Source organism: Brienomyrus brachyistius, chromosome 5 (assembly GCF_023856365.1).
Source record: "Brienomyrus brachyistius isolate T26 chromosome 5, BBRACH_0.4, whole genome shotgun sequence".
NCBI lineage: Eukaryota > Metazoa > Chordata > Actinopteri > Osteoglossiformes > Mormyridae > Brienomyrus > Brienomyrus brachyistius.
Genome location: NC_064537.1, coordinates 13,033,971 through 13,051,518, shown reverse-complemented (window position 1 = coordinate 13,051,518; position 17,548 = coordinate 13,033,971). Strand labels below are relative to the sequence as shown.

Sequence of the window (17,548 nt, the reverse complement as noted above, 5' to 3'; positions counted from 1 at the left end):
ATTAATTAAACGAGTCGTTGACAGCTAAGGTCCAAAGGGTACGACGCAGCACTAGAAAGAGCCTGCGGTAGATTCGGAGTAACACAGCTCAACCAGTCCATACCTGCTCTGAGTTAATCTGATCCAAAACCCTCAATAAAAGACCTTCCGTCACGGCTTTCCTTAAATAAAAGTGAAATGACACAGAGCTGATTTACTAAAGGACAGAACCTCGGGCAGCATATATAAAACGGGGAGCGGCAATAAACTCATCATTATATCATACTGCCAGGACGGAAAGTGCAAAGTGTGAGAAGGAGTGTGAGAGTAAGTGGGTGCCGGAGTGTGTAATTAAGGACGACGACTTGACTCTCCGCATGAAATTTACCAGAGTGGCTCATCAGGGAAGAGCACAGAATGCGTAAGATCTCACGACGGCAGGTGGGAACCGCAGCCTAGCTACCGTAACCTGACACAGCCGCAGGAAATGGCTGTTGCAAGGAGTGGAGATGGTGTTGCTTGCTGTTAAAATTTAACCCGTATTCCTGCACAGGTCGGACAGCAGGGAGATGAAACACGCCATTGCAGGATGCAAATTCGAAATGGACGAAGAGGAGACACTGCGTAGTGCTGCTGTCTGGAGTAGGCTAATAGACTGTAGAGGAGCAATCCCAAAGTGCGAAGAGAGTCTAATAACGGATCGACACTTATGCTAATTAATCCATTTGCGTACAGTCTCATTTGCATAATCACATTTGGTAAATCAGCCTCGCCGGCAGTACATCCGTCGTTACCCTTTCGTTCTGTCTTATTAAACCAAGCCTCTGGGTCGAGATCCTCTTTGCTGTCAGCTCCTGTGGCATGTGCATTTTACACTGGTGTGACTGCGATCATTCACCCGCCTTTCAAGTGCTTATCGGGGTCATGGAGGGTGGCGGGGGGCTGGAGTTTGCTGCACAGGACACGAGGCCAGGGTCCACCCTGGACGGCATGGCAGTCCATCAGAGGGCACATATTCACACTCACCCTCGCACACAATCATGTCCTACGGGCACCTTATTGACACCAGTTAGCTTAACTGTAGGTATATGGTCTGCAAGCAGAGTCACACATTACACGTGTAGAACATGCAAACTCCACACACAGGGCAGCGAGGGTGGGGTTCAACCCCCCAAACTGGTACTGGGCTATATGAAGGTGCTTGTCATTTCCCCCGGCCCCCAAAGTCTTTACCTAAACAGCCAGGCCCACAGAAAAGTGACGTACTCCAGGGACCTGGCCAATCAGCACCATGGAGAGCGATACCACGCTAGAGGTCAAGGCGCAGGAATTGCAGGGAAAAATGCGACTGTATCCAATTTAGGTGGTGAGCCTGGTGAAGGAAGCATGTCTCTGCTGATATCTAGAGCCCAGAACTTGCAGGGACCACATGCACCCCCCCCCCCCTCAGCTTGGGACGCTCACTGCCTCAATTAACCTCCAAGCTTCCTATACCATCCTTTTCTGCTCACAAGGCCCCTACATCATCCACACAGCTGCCTGGTTCAAATTGTAACATTTCATCAAATCACCAGCATGGAGATTAAAGGTTTACTTGCAGAGTCCACTTTAAGTATAAGTATTACAGTCGTGTTAAAAACCCCGTTATACCCTATAGTCAAATACCCAGGAAAATACTATATTCAGCAATTGTCATATCGAGAGCCTTAAAGAGTCTTGAAGGAAAAACGCTAAGAGGATTTAAAAAAATGTTTTCTATTTGCTTACATTCTTCAGTCAGGTTTTCATCTTGCATTCAAGAAAAGTGTCATTCTTCAGAAAATGTGAGAAACAAAGTCAGATTTTCTTACCACAGTCTGACTGGTCTGGGGGATTAATATAAAATTCTTCTAACATTTCAGTGTGTTGATGAACAATTAAGTTAGGCTCCTCCAGCATTGTTTGGCCGGTTGGCCTAGTGAGCCATACCAGTATAAGTAGCTGGAGGCTGGATGGATACTCTGTATTACATTGGGAACATGAAATCACATTCCAGTCCTCCTGAAAATTATGGGAAATTTTTCATGCCTGTTCAAAGTTCACATCTTCCTGTTTCTTTGCTGTTTTTTGTGGTTAAATGGGGGGCTGCTATTTTTAAGGTAAAATTAGTCAAATTTAATGTTGTGTGGTGAGGCAGAGAATCCAGCAGGTGCCAGCAATTTTAATAAAGCACAGGTAATCAAAGCGATCTGCATGGCCATGGTTGGTCATGGTCAGAGTCCCGAAGCCGTGCACGGCAGAGGCTCACACACTAACTAGCGGTCTGGGAGTCGCCTGCTTTTGAAGTAGCCGTGGAAACAGCGGCTTTGCTCGTCTCGCAAAAGCTCTCCATGCTCTGAAAGGTACCTGTGCATCTCCTACTGACATGCCTACCCTGGGAAGCACAGGGCACACCTCAGACAGCATTCACTCGCACCCCCCCCCAACACACACACACGTGTAGGGTATACCTATCCTTATGCTCATTCACGTCTATGGGAAAAAATGCTAACGCTAACTATGACGACCTTAACCCCCACCCTGCCCTAGCCCACAGGAACCCAAGGGTGGAATGAGAGACACAGTAATACCACAGTGCGACCTGCCGAGTCACCAAAGAAAGACAAAAAAGAGAAGATCGAATCAATATGTCGCTCAATTCTTTCAAATAACCACTGAAATAAAACTTGACAGCAATAAATGTTTAAACCTTTGTACTGGTTTATTGCATAAAAATACAATTATGATACATAATGGGAACTCAAATAGACTCCAATCCATCCATCCATACATCCATTTTCCAAACCTGCTTTTCCTATGCAGAGTCAGGGGGGTCTGGAGCTTATTCTACAAGGGTGGGGTGCCAACCCATCGCAGGGACCCAAAGGGATTCCTTCATAGTAATTACCTTTATGATAACTGAAAACGGCCATTTTGGCACCTAACACCCTTCCACAACAAACTGGTTATGTTTATTTAAAAACACAAGCCCTGTTTTCCACCTATATACAGACGTGCCTATATTACCGGGCGGTGTCTGTGTTCAGGAAGGCCGTCCTTTCTAAGTCCTGTGGCTGGCAGGGGAATCGTACCACCGCTCAGCCCTTCAGCGAGACCCTTAACCCCAAAATAAATGGATAAAGGTAACAGTGCGACAACTACTCTACTCCATGAATGACATATAATCCATCCATTCACCAGTCTTCTTAGGCTTATCCTGGTCTGGATCATGGGGGGAGGGGCAACTTATAGGAGATAAGACTGTGGTACTTGCATGGTATGAAAGTCCATTGCAAGTGATATTCACTTACACCAAACAAGCAATTTAGAACACCTTGCTCCCCCCCCCCCCCCCCCACCCCCGATAAACCCCATGCAACGCAAACAGGGGGCAGGAGTGAAACCCCAGCCTCTGTAGAGTGGCAGCCCCTGATTGAGATATATAAAGTTACAGTCTTTACCAGAAATACTCTTTTGTGTGCATGAGGTAACCGTCATGAAAGATTCTTAGTGCTGTTTAGCGGTTGATTTTGTCCTGAGAAACTAACCTGGAGCCACAATCTCCACTGACGACATGTGAGCGTATTCATAGTGAAAGGGTGTTATTTCCCAGAATATTTAAGGCATGAACATCTTGCAAAGACTATGGCAGTTTTCAGACCAGCAATAGCATTTATAGCTGCAGAGACACCCAGTCACAGCATGCACGGGATTCTCTGCTGCCGGTGCTGTCAGACGACACTGGGGGCCTGTCGCCCCCAAGAAAAGACAGGAAAATACAAATCAACTGTTCCTCTGCAGTTTCTGATAAACGGGGGTGATGTACAACTCTGTGGATTAGGGCTCTGTGCTCATGACTGGAAGGTTGCTGGGTCAAATCCCATTTGGTAGAGTAATTTCACCACTGGGTAATCGAGCAAGATCCTTAACACTGATTGTTCCAGAGACTGCCTGACCATTTTCACAATAGAATGCTACTTCAGAGATCGCCTGCTAAAACAGATATATATAAAACACACATATATATATATATCTGTTTTATATATATATAAAACAGAGTGCAGAATCCAATCAGGTGAACATTTGGGTGAAATATAACAGTTTACACTGGATATCATAACACCACCAACCCTGTAAAAAGTCTGGCCGTTCCCTTGGTTATAACAGGACTTGTCATTGATTGTCAGGGCAGACGTACAATACATGCAACTCAGGTGCAAGGGGACTCACCCCTGCAGGTCCTTCACAGAAACGGAGATCTTGAGGTTGTGCCCTAGGACGTAGAGGGCGGTCAGGATGTCGGCCCACTGCACCATCTCCCCCAGGGGCCCCCCCTTCAGCACCTTGGGGCTGAACACGTCACCAGACTCCTCTGTCAGGAAGCCCACGTGGACCAGGATCTGGAGAAAAGGGTGGGGGTAGACCTCAGGTGCGCACCGAACACTCGATCCCCTCGGCTTACAGTTGGCCTGGTTCCGGTGGGCCTGCAACATGGCGGTACAGAGTTTATTGGCGAGTTTGACCTTCAGCACGTGGGCAGCAGTCATTCAGCACGTTACATAAATGCCTTTGCACACGACTGGCCGCTTATGTAATTACTCTCTCTCTCTCTCTGTGGTGCCTGTGTGTGCCTTGCACGTCCACTGCGGTTGCAAGTGCTTGCCAAAAGGCTGAACCCCCCCCCCCACACACACACACACACACACACACTATGATCAAACACTCTCTTCGTACTGCGAAAAAGGCATCCATTCACTGTCCTCTGGTGCAGCCAGCGCCTAACCCGATACAAGCTCACTCCCTCAGCCACCGGAAAAAAATAACACTCAAAAAACACCTGTCACTCCCATTCGTGATTCTTAGGATTGTCACCTGCCTTTCAGAGCAGATGGGGGGAAAAAAGTTACATGCAAAAGCACAAGCGGAAAACGCACACTGCAAACGTTTCAAAAGAAAAGGGGCATCAACAGAAATCACTGACAGAGACAGGGACATATTTGTGGAGGAAATTAGAATCATTTTATTGTTGTTGACGTTATTTCTTCTGTTGGCGAGCCTGTCGCTGCCTCCTCACGTGGCCAGCCGCGGATTCTGTCTGCTTTCGAAGTGCCGCCGTTCGCCAGCGCAGACATGCCCGCCTCGAGCATGTGGGAGTCAGCCCACGCGAGACAGCGTGTGGCCGCCCGCCGGGATGGTGTAGCCAATCCGGAGCAAACACTGCTCTGAATTAACAGGCCTAGTCTGGCCACTTTCTGTCAATAAACAGGACAAATTTTTAACTGCTGTTAAAATATGGCCGGCAGATGGTGTGGTGGTGGGGTGGGTGGGGAATCTGGGGTCAGAGAGAAAAGTGGCCCGCCGGCGAGAGACAGACCAGAATGACGTCTGCAGTGTACACAGGCGGGCAGGTCCGCCCAGTCGACACCCTCGAAGCATGGCTGTCTGGGTGAAGAAGCGTCCCACTTACAGGAAATGACATACGAAAGGCATTCGGAGGGAGATCCAAAGCGGCCTGAGGATACAGGATGGACCACACCTGCATCTGATGGATTATTCTAATCTTTCTCCACTGCCTCTAAAAGTTCAGATCAGATGAATTGTGGGTAATCTCCCTTCTGTGTGGAAGGGCAGCAGGGCTGCAGCGCATACCGCGATAAAGTGGAATGAAGGCTGCCCATACTCCTCCGCCTCCTCCTCTCCCACAAGGCTCCTGTAAGAGGGTGACGGCAGCACGAGCCACTCAGCACAAAGCTGACCCAGAAATAAGGGACTCTAAAGAGAAAGCCAGCTCTCCTGCCCGTGTGAGGCAGCGGCGGTGTGCTGATGTCTGCCGAAGGAGCGGGACGATCCTATTTCTCGCACGCCCCCCCCTCCTCGGCATGCCAAAGGGCGGACAGGAAGGAAGGAGCGCGCCCTGGAGGTGGACCACCATCAGCGCTCAGCTGCGGCCGGGAGCCCCAGCCCCTGGACGGTGGAGTCTAGGGCGGAGGAGACCCACAGCTGTCAGACCACCAGGAGCTGGGGTCTCCCTGGGGAAACCACAAGCTGATTGAGGCGGTCCTGTTACTGCAGGCGGTAACAGAAAGCAGGATAACGGCAGGAGGAGTAAGAGAACACGGGACGTGCTGGCACGTCGCGCACTGCGTCCCTCATGAAGGGAAAAAAAACCTAAATTAAAAAATGAGCCTCGTCCATGGCTGACTGGGCACCTGCAGCCTTTGTAATGAGATCAAGGCTTCTATTGTCTCGGCTTTTGTCTCAATGTTGCTGCAGCAACGTGTACAGTAAAATGATACTGTCTCTGAATTAATCGCACTTACAGTTAAATTTGCATTTGCATATGCAATTATGATTACGCCAACTTGTATTGCGAATTGGCACAGCGGCATAGATCGATAGCAGTTTCAGCAATGGGCCGCTATCACCGTGAGCCGCGGTTACACAAGACAGCTGGTAGGTCACCCTGCTGTGAAGGGAGCGTCGCGGTGACAGGCTGGGCTACTGTCACCCCCGCCGCTCCTCGAATGGGAGGGGGCCTTGTTATCTGCCACACGGGGCACCGGTCGAGGGGGGGTTTGGCAGCAGGTGCTGGCATCCGTCATTCCTGAATGACACATGTGCCCTCTGAGTTCATGGGCGCAGATGTCCAGGAGACAGAGAGAAAGCAGCACCCTACCTTCCCCCAGCCAAAAAGTACCACCAGCTCGTCACAAGGTGAAACCAGCCTCACGCTTTAAAATGACCACTAGAGGGAGCTTACTTATGTTGTTAAGTAAAGCCAGTGTAAATTGTTAGCATCAGCAATTAGCTTGGAAAAACAACCAGCCAGAAATACCTCAGAACACGTGCCTCCACAATCAGTCCCCCCCCCCCCCCCCCCAAAAAAAGCTGGTACAGTATACACAAAGCCTCTACAGTCTTGCCAGCTTTGGTCTGCACACGAATTTACACGTATGTAACAGTTTTATTGCCTTGAAAATAGTCTGTAGGCTTGTAAAGTACCGTAAAGACTTTGATGCAGCTAATTTAGCTTCATAATGGAATAATATAGATTTGTTGTAAGATTACTTGGGCGAGCATGAGAGTTTGATAGCGCGAGTGTCACGCCAGATGCGTGAGAGTTGGCAACGCTGCTCTATAATCAGTTACCCCAGAAATCCCCGGGCGTACGCACAGCCTCCGTAATCAGCTAACATATGCAGCATGGAGAAACCGGCAGCAAAAAGTAACCCCGTATTCACAAAGCAGACATCAGTATGAAAAGTGTCAGACTGCACCTGTTTACAAGTGGCTTAGCGGCTGGCTTTGCACGGGAAACACAGAGGAGTGGTAACAAAGGGACTCGGCGCGCCGTGGCGTGACGCGATCGGCGGGGAAATGAGTGCAGGTGAAAATTAATGACGGGCGGCTCTAATCAGCAATAAGCCTGGCAGACCGCATACCCGGTGGGGGGGATTATCTGCTTCACACCACGCCGGTGCCATCATTTCCGTTAGAACCGAGGAGGGTGGGGCCCGGCGATTGCACGCTGCGTTTGGTTTGTTTCCGCGCACCTCCGAAAAAACAATAATAAAATTTTAAAAACTGGTACTTTCCTGCGATTCATGCTGGAGCCCGAACTACCACCCGAATATTTTTTGCCATCAATCCGCTGCGCTTTGCATCCGCCTCAGTACCCAGCAAACTTCGCGTTTGTTGCCGCTCTTTGAACCGTAACGCTTCCCGATTTAGGGCCACGAGTGGCTTTCATCGGATCGGCGCTCCTGAGAACAACCAGAACATCCCCTTCTCAAGGTCAGAGTGGCTGGTGACCAGGGTAGGGTAGAGTGGGTGAGGAGGGGCCCTGAAACTGAACGGATGATTCACTACCATCACTGTACACTCCGTGAATCAAAAAAAAAACAAAAAAACAATACACAGGCAGAACAAAATAATGTGCGGTTTCTGGGTCGTCCTCTGAGAAGTGAGAGTGGAACTTGCAGGAAGGAGAACCGGAATAATTTATTTCTCTATTAGGGGAACACAGACACCCCTCTTTCTACCTTCTCCAGGGAGTCCGGTCCAGATGCAGGGGTTGCCCACTGACAGATTAAGAACAGTGCTGGGGGGCAGCTGAGACTCTCCGTCTGCTGTGGAACGCGCTGCTTAATTATTCTAATCCCAGGCGCATGACACACACAAACAAATATACAAATGAGAAAATGATTCCCTAATTCGTACCACAGGAGCAATGCAGCTTCCAATCACAGATAAATATCAGTTTGCGTATGCATGCCTGCTAGACAAGGGCTCTCTCTCTCTTTCTCTCAACTTTTGAGGAGACGGCGTGTTGACTAGCACCCAGATAAGGAATGAAGGTTATGGTGCATTTGCTGGGATTTGGAAACTTTCCAAACCATTATGCCCGGACAAATCGGAGGGTTTGTGGAATTAAAGCAGTCAGGAGCACCTCGCATTCATAAGGTCGCATTGTCACCGCGGCGACCATCGCCACGGAGGCCCTCGCGTGTGTTTCCGCAGTGCCGCTCCGTCTCCCCTACAGCCAGTGCCTGTTAATAATGCAGGATGTGTGCATAGCCAGTGATGGAGGCTAATGACTCGTGCGGCGTGAGGCCGCTAGTGGGTGGTGGAGGTGATGTGAGGGCGGTGTCACAGGTGGAGATGCTCCGGGGCTGTGATGTCCCAAATGAGGATAGATAGCCGGGAGAATCCACATTAATTCGTTTCCTCCCCTCGCTGCATGAACGAGGCCCTTGCTCCAGCTCCCGTGTTCGTCGGAGGGAATATTAATTCTCTTGAGTGCGGCCGCTGGGGCCAATATTTTACTCCTGCCTGATTTATCGTGATCCTCCACCCAGTCCGTACTTAACGTTCCGCTGGCCGACGCCATATAAAATAGGTTCCTCATTTATGAACAAAGATGGAGCCCGTTGCACAAATACGGCCATCTACGGGCAGTAAAATGTCAGCCAGATAAAGAAAAGCAACACAATAAGCCATAAATCTGCCCATGGATCATTTCCCCCCCTAGACACCCCACCCCCTCCCCCAATCACACGTGTGTGAGCTTCCCAGCTCCTGCCATTTAAATCCAGGTCGCCTGGGGAGATGTCACTTAATCTGCCGGGGCCCCTGCCAGCTCCGCCCCCTCACAGTCAACACTCTCTGCAGATGTTTGAAATGTTTCCCCAACTCGCGCCTTTCCCTAATTAGGTATGATGAACATCTTTGCACAGATGTGTGACGGCACTCGTGAACATCTGGGGTGGCCCAGGAATGAATGTTGCCGCTGCAAAATGACACATAGATGCCGGTCGTTGTGTGTGCTGATCCCCCACCCCCCACCCCGCTCACCCTCTTTTGCTCCCTCCAGCGTCTGTGCAGCTTGTTGTCCAGCCGATGGGCAGCGATGCCCCACTGTGTAGCCAGCCTGCGGATCCTCCTCTTCATGAAGCTCAGAGACTCCTTGCCCGTGCCCACCTGCTCCAGGAGGGCGCTGACATCAGTGCGGAAGGCCGCCTGCAGGGGTGGGGTCAGAAGGGGTAGTGGACCAATACACAGCACGCTGGCTTTAATAGAAAATTTTAACAGCCAATAAAGATGAAGCATACTTCATGATTTACTAGGTTATGATACAGTCAGAAAACTTTGATATGTACTGTAGTGTGACTTTAACTTACATTTACAGGTGGTACCAGAGAATGAACATACATAACAAAAGGGATAGGAAATATTAATTAGACTAGCCTGGAGCCTATTCCAGGAAGCACAGGGCACAAGGCAGAGGACATTCTGGACTGGATGCCGGTCCATCACAGGGGACAAGGCAGGGGACATTCTGGACAGGATGCCGGTCCATCGCAGGGCACAAAGCAGGGGACATTCTGGACAGGATGCCGGTCCATCACAGGGGACAAGGCAGGAGACATTCTAGACAGGATGCCGGTCCATCGCAGGGCACAAAGCAGGGGACATTCTGGACAGGATGCCGGTCCATCACAGGGGACAAGGCAGGGGACATTCTGGACAGGATGCCGGTCCATCGCAGGGCACAAAGCAGGGGACATTCTGGACTGGATGCCGATCCATCACAAGGCAGGGGACATTCTGGACAGGATGCCGGTCCATCGCAGGGCACAAAGCAGGGGACATTCTGGACAGGATGCCGGTCCATCGCAGGGCACAAAGCAGGGGACATTCTGGACAGGATGCCGTCCATCACAGGGGACAAGGCAGGAGACATTCTAGACAGGATGCCGGTCCATCGCAGGGCACAAAGCAGGGGACATTCTGGACAGGATGCCCGCCCATCACAGGGCACAAGGCAGGGGACATTCCGGATTGGATGCCCACCCATCACAGGGCACAAGGCAGGGGACATTCTGGACAGGATGCCCGCCCATCACAGGGCACAAGGCAGGGGACATTCTGGACAGGATGCCCGCCCATCACAGGGCACAAGGCAGGGGACATTCTGGATTGGATGCCCACCCATCACAGGGCACAAGGCAGGGGACATTCTGGACAGGATGCTGGTCCATCACAGGTCACAAGGCAGGGGACATTCTGGACAGGATGCTGGTCCATCACAGGTCACAAGGCAGGGGACATTCTGGACAGGATGCCGGTCCATCACAGGTCACAAGGCAGGGGACATTCTGGACAGGATGCCGGTCCATCGCAGGACACAAAGCAGGGGACATTCTGGACAGGATGCCGGTCCATCACAGGGGACAAGGCAGGGGACATTCTGTCTGGACTAGACAAAATCACAAATAGGATGACCACCATCCGGATTTCGTCCTTTTCCCTCCCCCCTGCCGGTCTCCCCATGAAAATCTAGTGCCACTGTCTCTCATTCTGATCACACAAGAAACATTACACACACATACTACAGAAGCCAAGAATGCCCCCCTTCCCCACCCCGAACAGCTTTTTGAGCATTGGTCCTCCTCTTTGGACAGAAGTGTACTCCATTGTGGACATGGATGTCCTCCTTTTTAGAATTATGCTTGTGGTCATCTAGATCACACACTATGGGCAATCTAGAATCACCAGTTCACCAAATCGTATGACTTTGGACTATGGGGGGACATCCAACAGCACGAGGAGAAAATGCAATCTCCACAGACAAAGAGCCTCCATCGAATTGAACCCCCATTTGTGGGCCAACCACAAAACCCAAATGTAAAGATAACAGAGCTGACGACAAGCTAATGATGCTTCCCGTTGCATTGCAAAGATACATCGGATTAAGTGAAGCAGAAGTCAAGCAGAAGTGATACAGAGACGGATGCAGCAAGCTGCAGCAATTAAGCCACACGTGAGGAAAATCGTTAGCAGCGGCTAGCGGAGTCGCCGCGGGAGACGACATTAAACAATAATGGGCTGTGACGCGATGGTGAGACGCTGTGCGACGGCCAAAATAAAACGCACCTTTCAACGGAAATGCATATGGAGGCGAACGCTCCAGAATTTTCATATCTCACAGTCTACGGCAACCTGCGAAACTAATGCATGGTGAAAGCTTTTGTAAATGAATATGCAAATGAGAGCCCAGGTTTAATGATTGCAGGTACAGTGCTAGCAAAAGGAGCCGTCAGCTGCGGGTCTGTCACGTTCGTCGGGGAATTAAGAGAGTAAAACACGGTGCTTTATTTGTGCTGGTCATATATGAGCCAATGAGCAGTTTAGAGACGCCACTCTGCCCGACTGATATTATATTAGACTGTCAGAGAAAAGCTGAGCACTTGCAGGAAACCCACACAACACTGGGAGATCATGTTCGAACCCTTGACCCTGGAGGTGTGAGACAACAGCACTACCCACAGAAATCACATATTGTTACTTTCTGGTTTGATTCAAAGGAATGTGCTGCTCTTTCAGCTAACAAAGCCATGTACAACAAAACTATTAACTACCATTCACAAGATCAACCGGGAAGTAACTGGTGACTGGTGACCTGCCTGCTAGGAGAGGGGACACAGCCCCGTGCAGGGACAGCAGAATGACTCTCATTGATTAGGCGCATGTGTCTCCTGTCTCCGTAACTGGGCACTCACTTGTCTCCTCTCTGGCGTCTTGCCCACAGTCTCGGGTCTGCTGTGATTCCTCCAGGCCAGCGGGGGGCAGAACCATTCAACCTCACTCAGGTAGACAAGGAAGGAGCAGTCTGAGCCGTCCACACCATAGAAGGCATAGCAGGGGTCTGAAGTCCAGCGGGCCCGCATCCACTGTAAAAAAAAAAATCTTTCTCTTTCAGTTTGACTGCAGTTTGCTGTGTGGCAGTAAAACACAGTTTTACAGAAAATGGCTTGAACACAAAAACATCTTTTTCACATTATACAATTACTCTGGCTGAAGGGGAAGGACATGAAAATGGCAAAACAAATTATAGTTGGAGAGGCGGGACTCACGTCCATTTTACTGGAGCAGTCTGGGTATCGGGGGTCCTTGGGAACCTCGCACTGGCTGCTGGATCCCTCTCTGACCACTGGGGGGGACACACGCGCGCAGACGGAATAATAAACATATTGCATTAAAGTTTGGTGCAGTAAATGTCAGCTGCGTCTACATGACTTTTACAATGTGCAACACGGATCCATCCACAGACTGTACCCACTGTCCTACTCAGGGAATCCAGAGCCTATGGGCACAAAGCAGGAAACAACCCAAGATGGGGGTGCCAACCCATCTTTCACTCATACACGCACACCTACAGGCAAATTAGTAACTCCAATTAACCTCAGCATGTTTTTGTACTGTGGGGGGAAACCGGAGTACCCGGAGGAATCCGCATGATGACAAGGGGGGAGCGTGCAAACTCCACACACATGGAGCCAAGGCAAAGACGCAAACCCTGGTGAAGCAACAGCGCTAATCAGTGCGCCACTGTGCCTCCACCAATCTGCGACGGCATATCATGCTTACAGCACGTTGTTCTGAATTTTTGTTCTCTGAAGTAAGTCTAATAGTAGTAGTATAGCAATGTTATAAGTTACTTGTTTAAGGTTGAAGCAGCAGCTCTCCTGTTCTGGGGCTGATCCTGGCCCCATCAGCAGCCATGGCAGCAGTGCAATGCCGCGTTGGTGCCAAAGAGTCATCGCCGTCCAACGTGAGGCTGGCTCACTTAGTGGTGCCGGATCCAATCTCTTTCGGGTCACTGGAACAGAATCGGGGGCCTCCTGGTCCAATACCCCCCGAATCCACAGAGGAAGAGCTTCCCGCTACATCCTTGGACGCATTCAGACCCTGGGTTTCCCAGGAAGGTGGCAACTCTTCGAGGTGTGAATCATCGCATTAATTGCTTCAGTGCGGAATCTAAATGCTTCATCGCCGGGCTGCAGCTTCCCGCCGTATTCGTTTAAGGGGACAGGACAACGCACTGATGAAGTCATTTCTGGCCACTTAAATTTGCCTAATTAAGGGACGGGGAGGCGTTCATATCAGCGGGGCAGCTCGGCCCAAAGGAGAGACATCACTGGCAGATTACGGCACATTCAGTTTGATTACATTAATAAGCAGTAGGGATTGGTAGTGGGGTGGGGGTGGGGGGGCACTTGGGACGTCTGTCTGGACCTTCACGCAGCACCATGGAGAGCGATGCATGTTCAGAAGTCTATCCACACCACCGCAATGAATGTTTCATTACAGACTGTCACTTTATATGCATTATTTTTGTACCGCAAATCATCGTTATTTCCCTACCATGTCAACGTTTATTATTTCTTGGCTGGAGAGATGGTGGTGTGGCGAGGGGGGGGGGGGACTGCAGTATGTTGCAATGTGTTTCCCTGGATTCTTTTCCACGTCAGAGAGTGAATGACTAGGCGTCAGCTGGGTCCAGTCTCCCCCCCCCCCCCCCGCACACATGTAATATTTATTACTTGTTGAAAACAGAGGATGCACACCAGGGAAATCAATCACTTCTTGCATGGCGGTGGCCGTGTGAGGGGGGCCAGCATGACAGGCACCCAGGGCTGCCGCCTTTCTGCAGCGCCGACGTGACGCCCCAGGGTATCGTCCTACACGCAGGTCACGTGTATGTGATTCCTCCACATTTTGCCATAAAGTCTGAGCTGAACCCTCACTGTCAGATGTAAAGATGGAGAGCCACATGGCACACGGGCTGTATGAAAAGGTAAGGCGGCCAAACAGGGGCACAGTCGCCGGGTCTTGGGATGGGTGTGATGAAGGAAACCCATGGATTTTCCCTGTCCAGGAATAATGTCCAGGACACCTCGCACCCCCCGCACCCCTCCATCCTACAGTCACTGGATCTGCCTATAAAAGGCTGGATGCCGCATTTCACTCCAGCCATGTTCCTGTAATCTCCTCGCTAACACCGTATATATTACTCTCAGTCTATGCACCGTCATGATGACTGAGAGCAGAATGAAACTGCACAGCACAACAGGAGCATTAACTCTACTGTCTGCTTGTCTGCTTTGTAAGGATTTATTTTGAACGGATTGTGGACTTTGTACCAAGTTTCCAAACATTCTCCACTGTAAAAGTATAACCAGACGAGGTCGTGCGTGATTGAAATTTCTGATAGAAGATCAGTGGGTGACATGATGGCTCAGTGTGCCACTGTAGCCTCACGCTTCTAAAGCTGCGGGTTCAATTCCTGCTGGGGGGCTCTGCAGTTTCCATGCCCCCCCTGCGTCTGCATGAGTTTCCTCTAGATTCACCAGTCATGCTATAAGGTGAACTGTTCTGACCAAATGTCCCCACAAAGTCAAAATAACAAGGTTTTATCACATTGTGGGGACATTTGGTCACAACAGACCACTTAAAGTTTTTGGACTGTAGGTGAAAACCAGTGAACCTAGAGAAGGTCTCATGCAGGGGTGACGTAGGTACTGCAGATCTCCCCTGCAGGAATCATGGGCAAATCAATTTTATAAAAATCTGACTGCAATCGAAAACCTAAAAGTGCCAAAAGTCTCATATTTAGTTTGGTTAGGGCTGGGTGGAGGTTAAGGTCATCATGTTTGGATTAGAGCTTTCTCCATAGAAATGAATGATTAGATTAGATAGGTACGCGGGTGAGTGTGTGTGTGTGTGTGTGTGTGTGTGGGTGTGTGTGTGAGAGAGCGGGTATACCTATTCTTATGGGGACACAATGTCCCCATAACGTGATAAATATCCACTATGGTCCCCATAAGGGAAAACTCTGTTTTATAAAAATCAGTGACTGCTATGAAAAAAGTAAAACTGCAAAAACTCTTTTATTTTGCTTGGTTACTTATGGTTATGGTTAGGGCAGGGTGGGGGTTAGGGTTGTCATAGTTAGCGTTAGCATTTTCCCCATATAAGTGAATGAGCGGGCCCCATAAGGATAGGTATACCCTACATGTGTGGGTGTGTGTGTGTGTGTGCCCTGCAATAGACTGGCATCCCATCCAAAGGGTCCCTTGAGCCCTCTGCTTACTGGATTGGCTCCAAACTACAAAGCAACCCTGCATTAAATAAACGGTTATGGAAGATGGACCGATGAACGATTAAAGGGGTTATTTAGCTGGTTAATCATGGTGGGTTGTGCTTAATTGACAGAGTCTGTAGCTGGTTGCTGATGGTTGCAGTGTGGTGAGGCTGCCTCTGCGCTGTTATTGAACGTATGACTGACCTGCCAGGATAAGCCATTAGGAGATCTTACATAACATCTTCTCATCATCTGCATAAAAAGACTGTTTTTCACAAAAAGATGAGTGGTTTTCCCCCCATCAGCGATACTTTGGCCACATCCACACGAACGCAGTCGGAGTAATGTAACGTGAATGGGCTTGGGGGAGGATCAAACGATCCTCCGCCCGGGATTAATGGAGACGCGGATGTGGAAGAGCAGTTACACGAGCAGAAACGGGGGCATTTATATTCAGCACCTACTGCGCTCCTCTGATATCGATTACGTCTTTCCTGGGAGATTAGGAGTCCGGGGGGGCGGCGCATCTCCGCGCGGCTCACGGTTCGCACAACTTACTAGCCGATCCCCTCCAGATTAGCATTTTTGAAAACACGGGATTAATATTTTTATATTTATTTACAGACCCTGTTTTGCTACAATACATAAGGAGAGCTAAATCTTCTGCCAACAACCAAACAGAAACTAAAAATATTTTGGTTCCAAATTCACATGGTTGAATCAACATCCATCCATCCATCCATCTCCTAACTGCTTGCCCTGTTCAGTGTTTCAGGACAGCCTGGAGCCTATCCTAGGCAGCACATGGCACAGAGACACTTTACATCAGATGCTAAATGAGTTGTGTATAGTTACTTAAGTACAGCCTAATTTGACAGCTATCTGAATGGTTGCCGGTAGCCCCAAGCTGAGCTAAGAGGAAGCTCCTTACCTGGCCCTGCCACCTGATTCCCGCCGGTTCCGCCCCTGGATAACCCCGCCCCCGGATAACCCCGCCCCCCTGGATAACCCCGCCCCCAACCTTCCTGGACCCTCCCAGCTGTACCTCTGCCCATGGCCACAGTGTGCTGCAGGATCTGTTCCATCCGCACAGCTGCGTTGGACACGTTCTGGGCGATGGCCTGGATCCGCTCCACCAGGCCCGCTAGCTGAAACCTGCCAACAGAGGGAGACAGAGGGAGGCACTAAGATGCTTACCTCCCGGGCGTTAATTCCCACTCCAAGCCCCCCCCCTCCACTCTACAAGAGCACCACGTGCTCCACATGCAAACTAAGCCATTTATGCCATCTTACCTGCTGAAAGAAAGAGGTCTGGGAAATAAACCAAGCTAGAAATGGCACTTTCTGGCGCTTAGAAAACAAACTGCTCCGACTGTAATAATGAGACTGCCGTGTGAAAACAAGCCCCTTTCTGTTCTCAGGGACTGGAATGACATTAACAAGCAGGAGAGATTCGAATGGAGAGTCACTTGAAACTCGAAACAGAACTTCTGACAGACCAATGGGATCACTTGCTGGGATCAGAGAGTTCCTTGCGGCGCTAGGACTGGGGTCTGAGAGGTACAATGCACTGGTGAAGAAGCAGACTGCCGTGGCTTGTAATTGCTTAATTCGGAAGTGATGATGACAGGGTGAGCGTGAAACACAGGGACAGAATATAGCCCAGAAACACCCCCAGAGGCAGCAGGTTATGAAGGTAGCAGGTTTGGATCATCGACAGTGTGTCAAGTGCCAGAGGGGGGCAGTGGAGGTTGTTAAGAAAACACAGGCTGGTCTTCTGCAAACAAACCCGGAGCCACATGGCCAGCGGTGCGGAAACACGGAGCTCGGGACCGATCGCTGGATCCCACAGGATGCTGCGCAAACCGGTTCCTGCTCCAAGCCAGTAAGGAGGGGCTGCTTGCATGAGAAGGATGTCGGAACACTCCACTTTGGGGTCAAGGGGCCAGACGTCCGACACACTTTTTCAGAGTTAAACGACACGCAGCCCACATGGGTCAAGCAACCAGGATGGGGGAGTTAAAGATGCCCGCCTTCGCTTTTCATGTGGCCCTCATTTGTGAGCTGGAACAGGCTGGTATCCCAGCTGCGTAGAAGAAATGGGGAGCTCCCCCCCCCCCGTCT

General features: G+C 50.2%; 1 protein-coding gene across 1 annotated transcript in view; it reads right to left on the bottom strand.

Moving 5' to 3' along the window:
- The window catches only part of LOC125742032 (alpha-1,6-mannosylglycoprotein 6-beta-N-acetylglucosaminyltransferase B), a 93,550-nt gene that overhangs the window by 42,167 nt on the left and 33,835 nt on the right, over positions 1–17,548 (bottom strand). The window contains exons 4-8 of the mRNA XM_049013618.1: positions 16,470–16,579; positions 12,414–12,490; positions 12,060–12,230; positions 9,352–9,516; positions 4,228–4,397 (exon numbers count right to left, since the gene is read on the bottom strand). Coding sequence (XP_048869575.1) covers positions 4,228–4,397; positions 9,352–9,516; positions 12,060–12,230; positions 12,414–12,490; positions 16,470–16,579 — 693 coding nt within the window. The remainder of the gene's footprint in view (positions 1–4,227; positions 4,398–9,351; positions 9,517–12,059; positions 12,231–12,413; positions 12,491–16,469; positions 16,580–17,548) is intronic.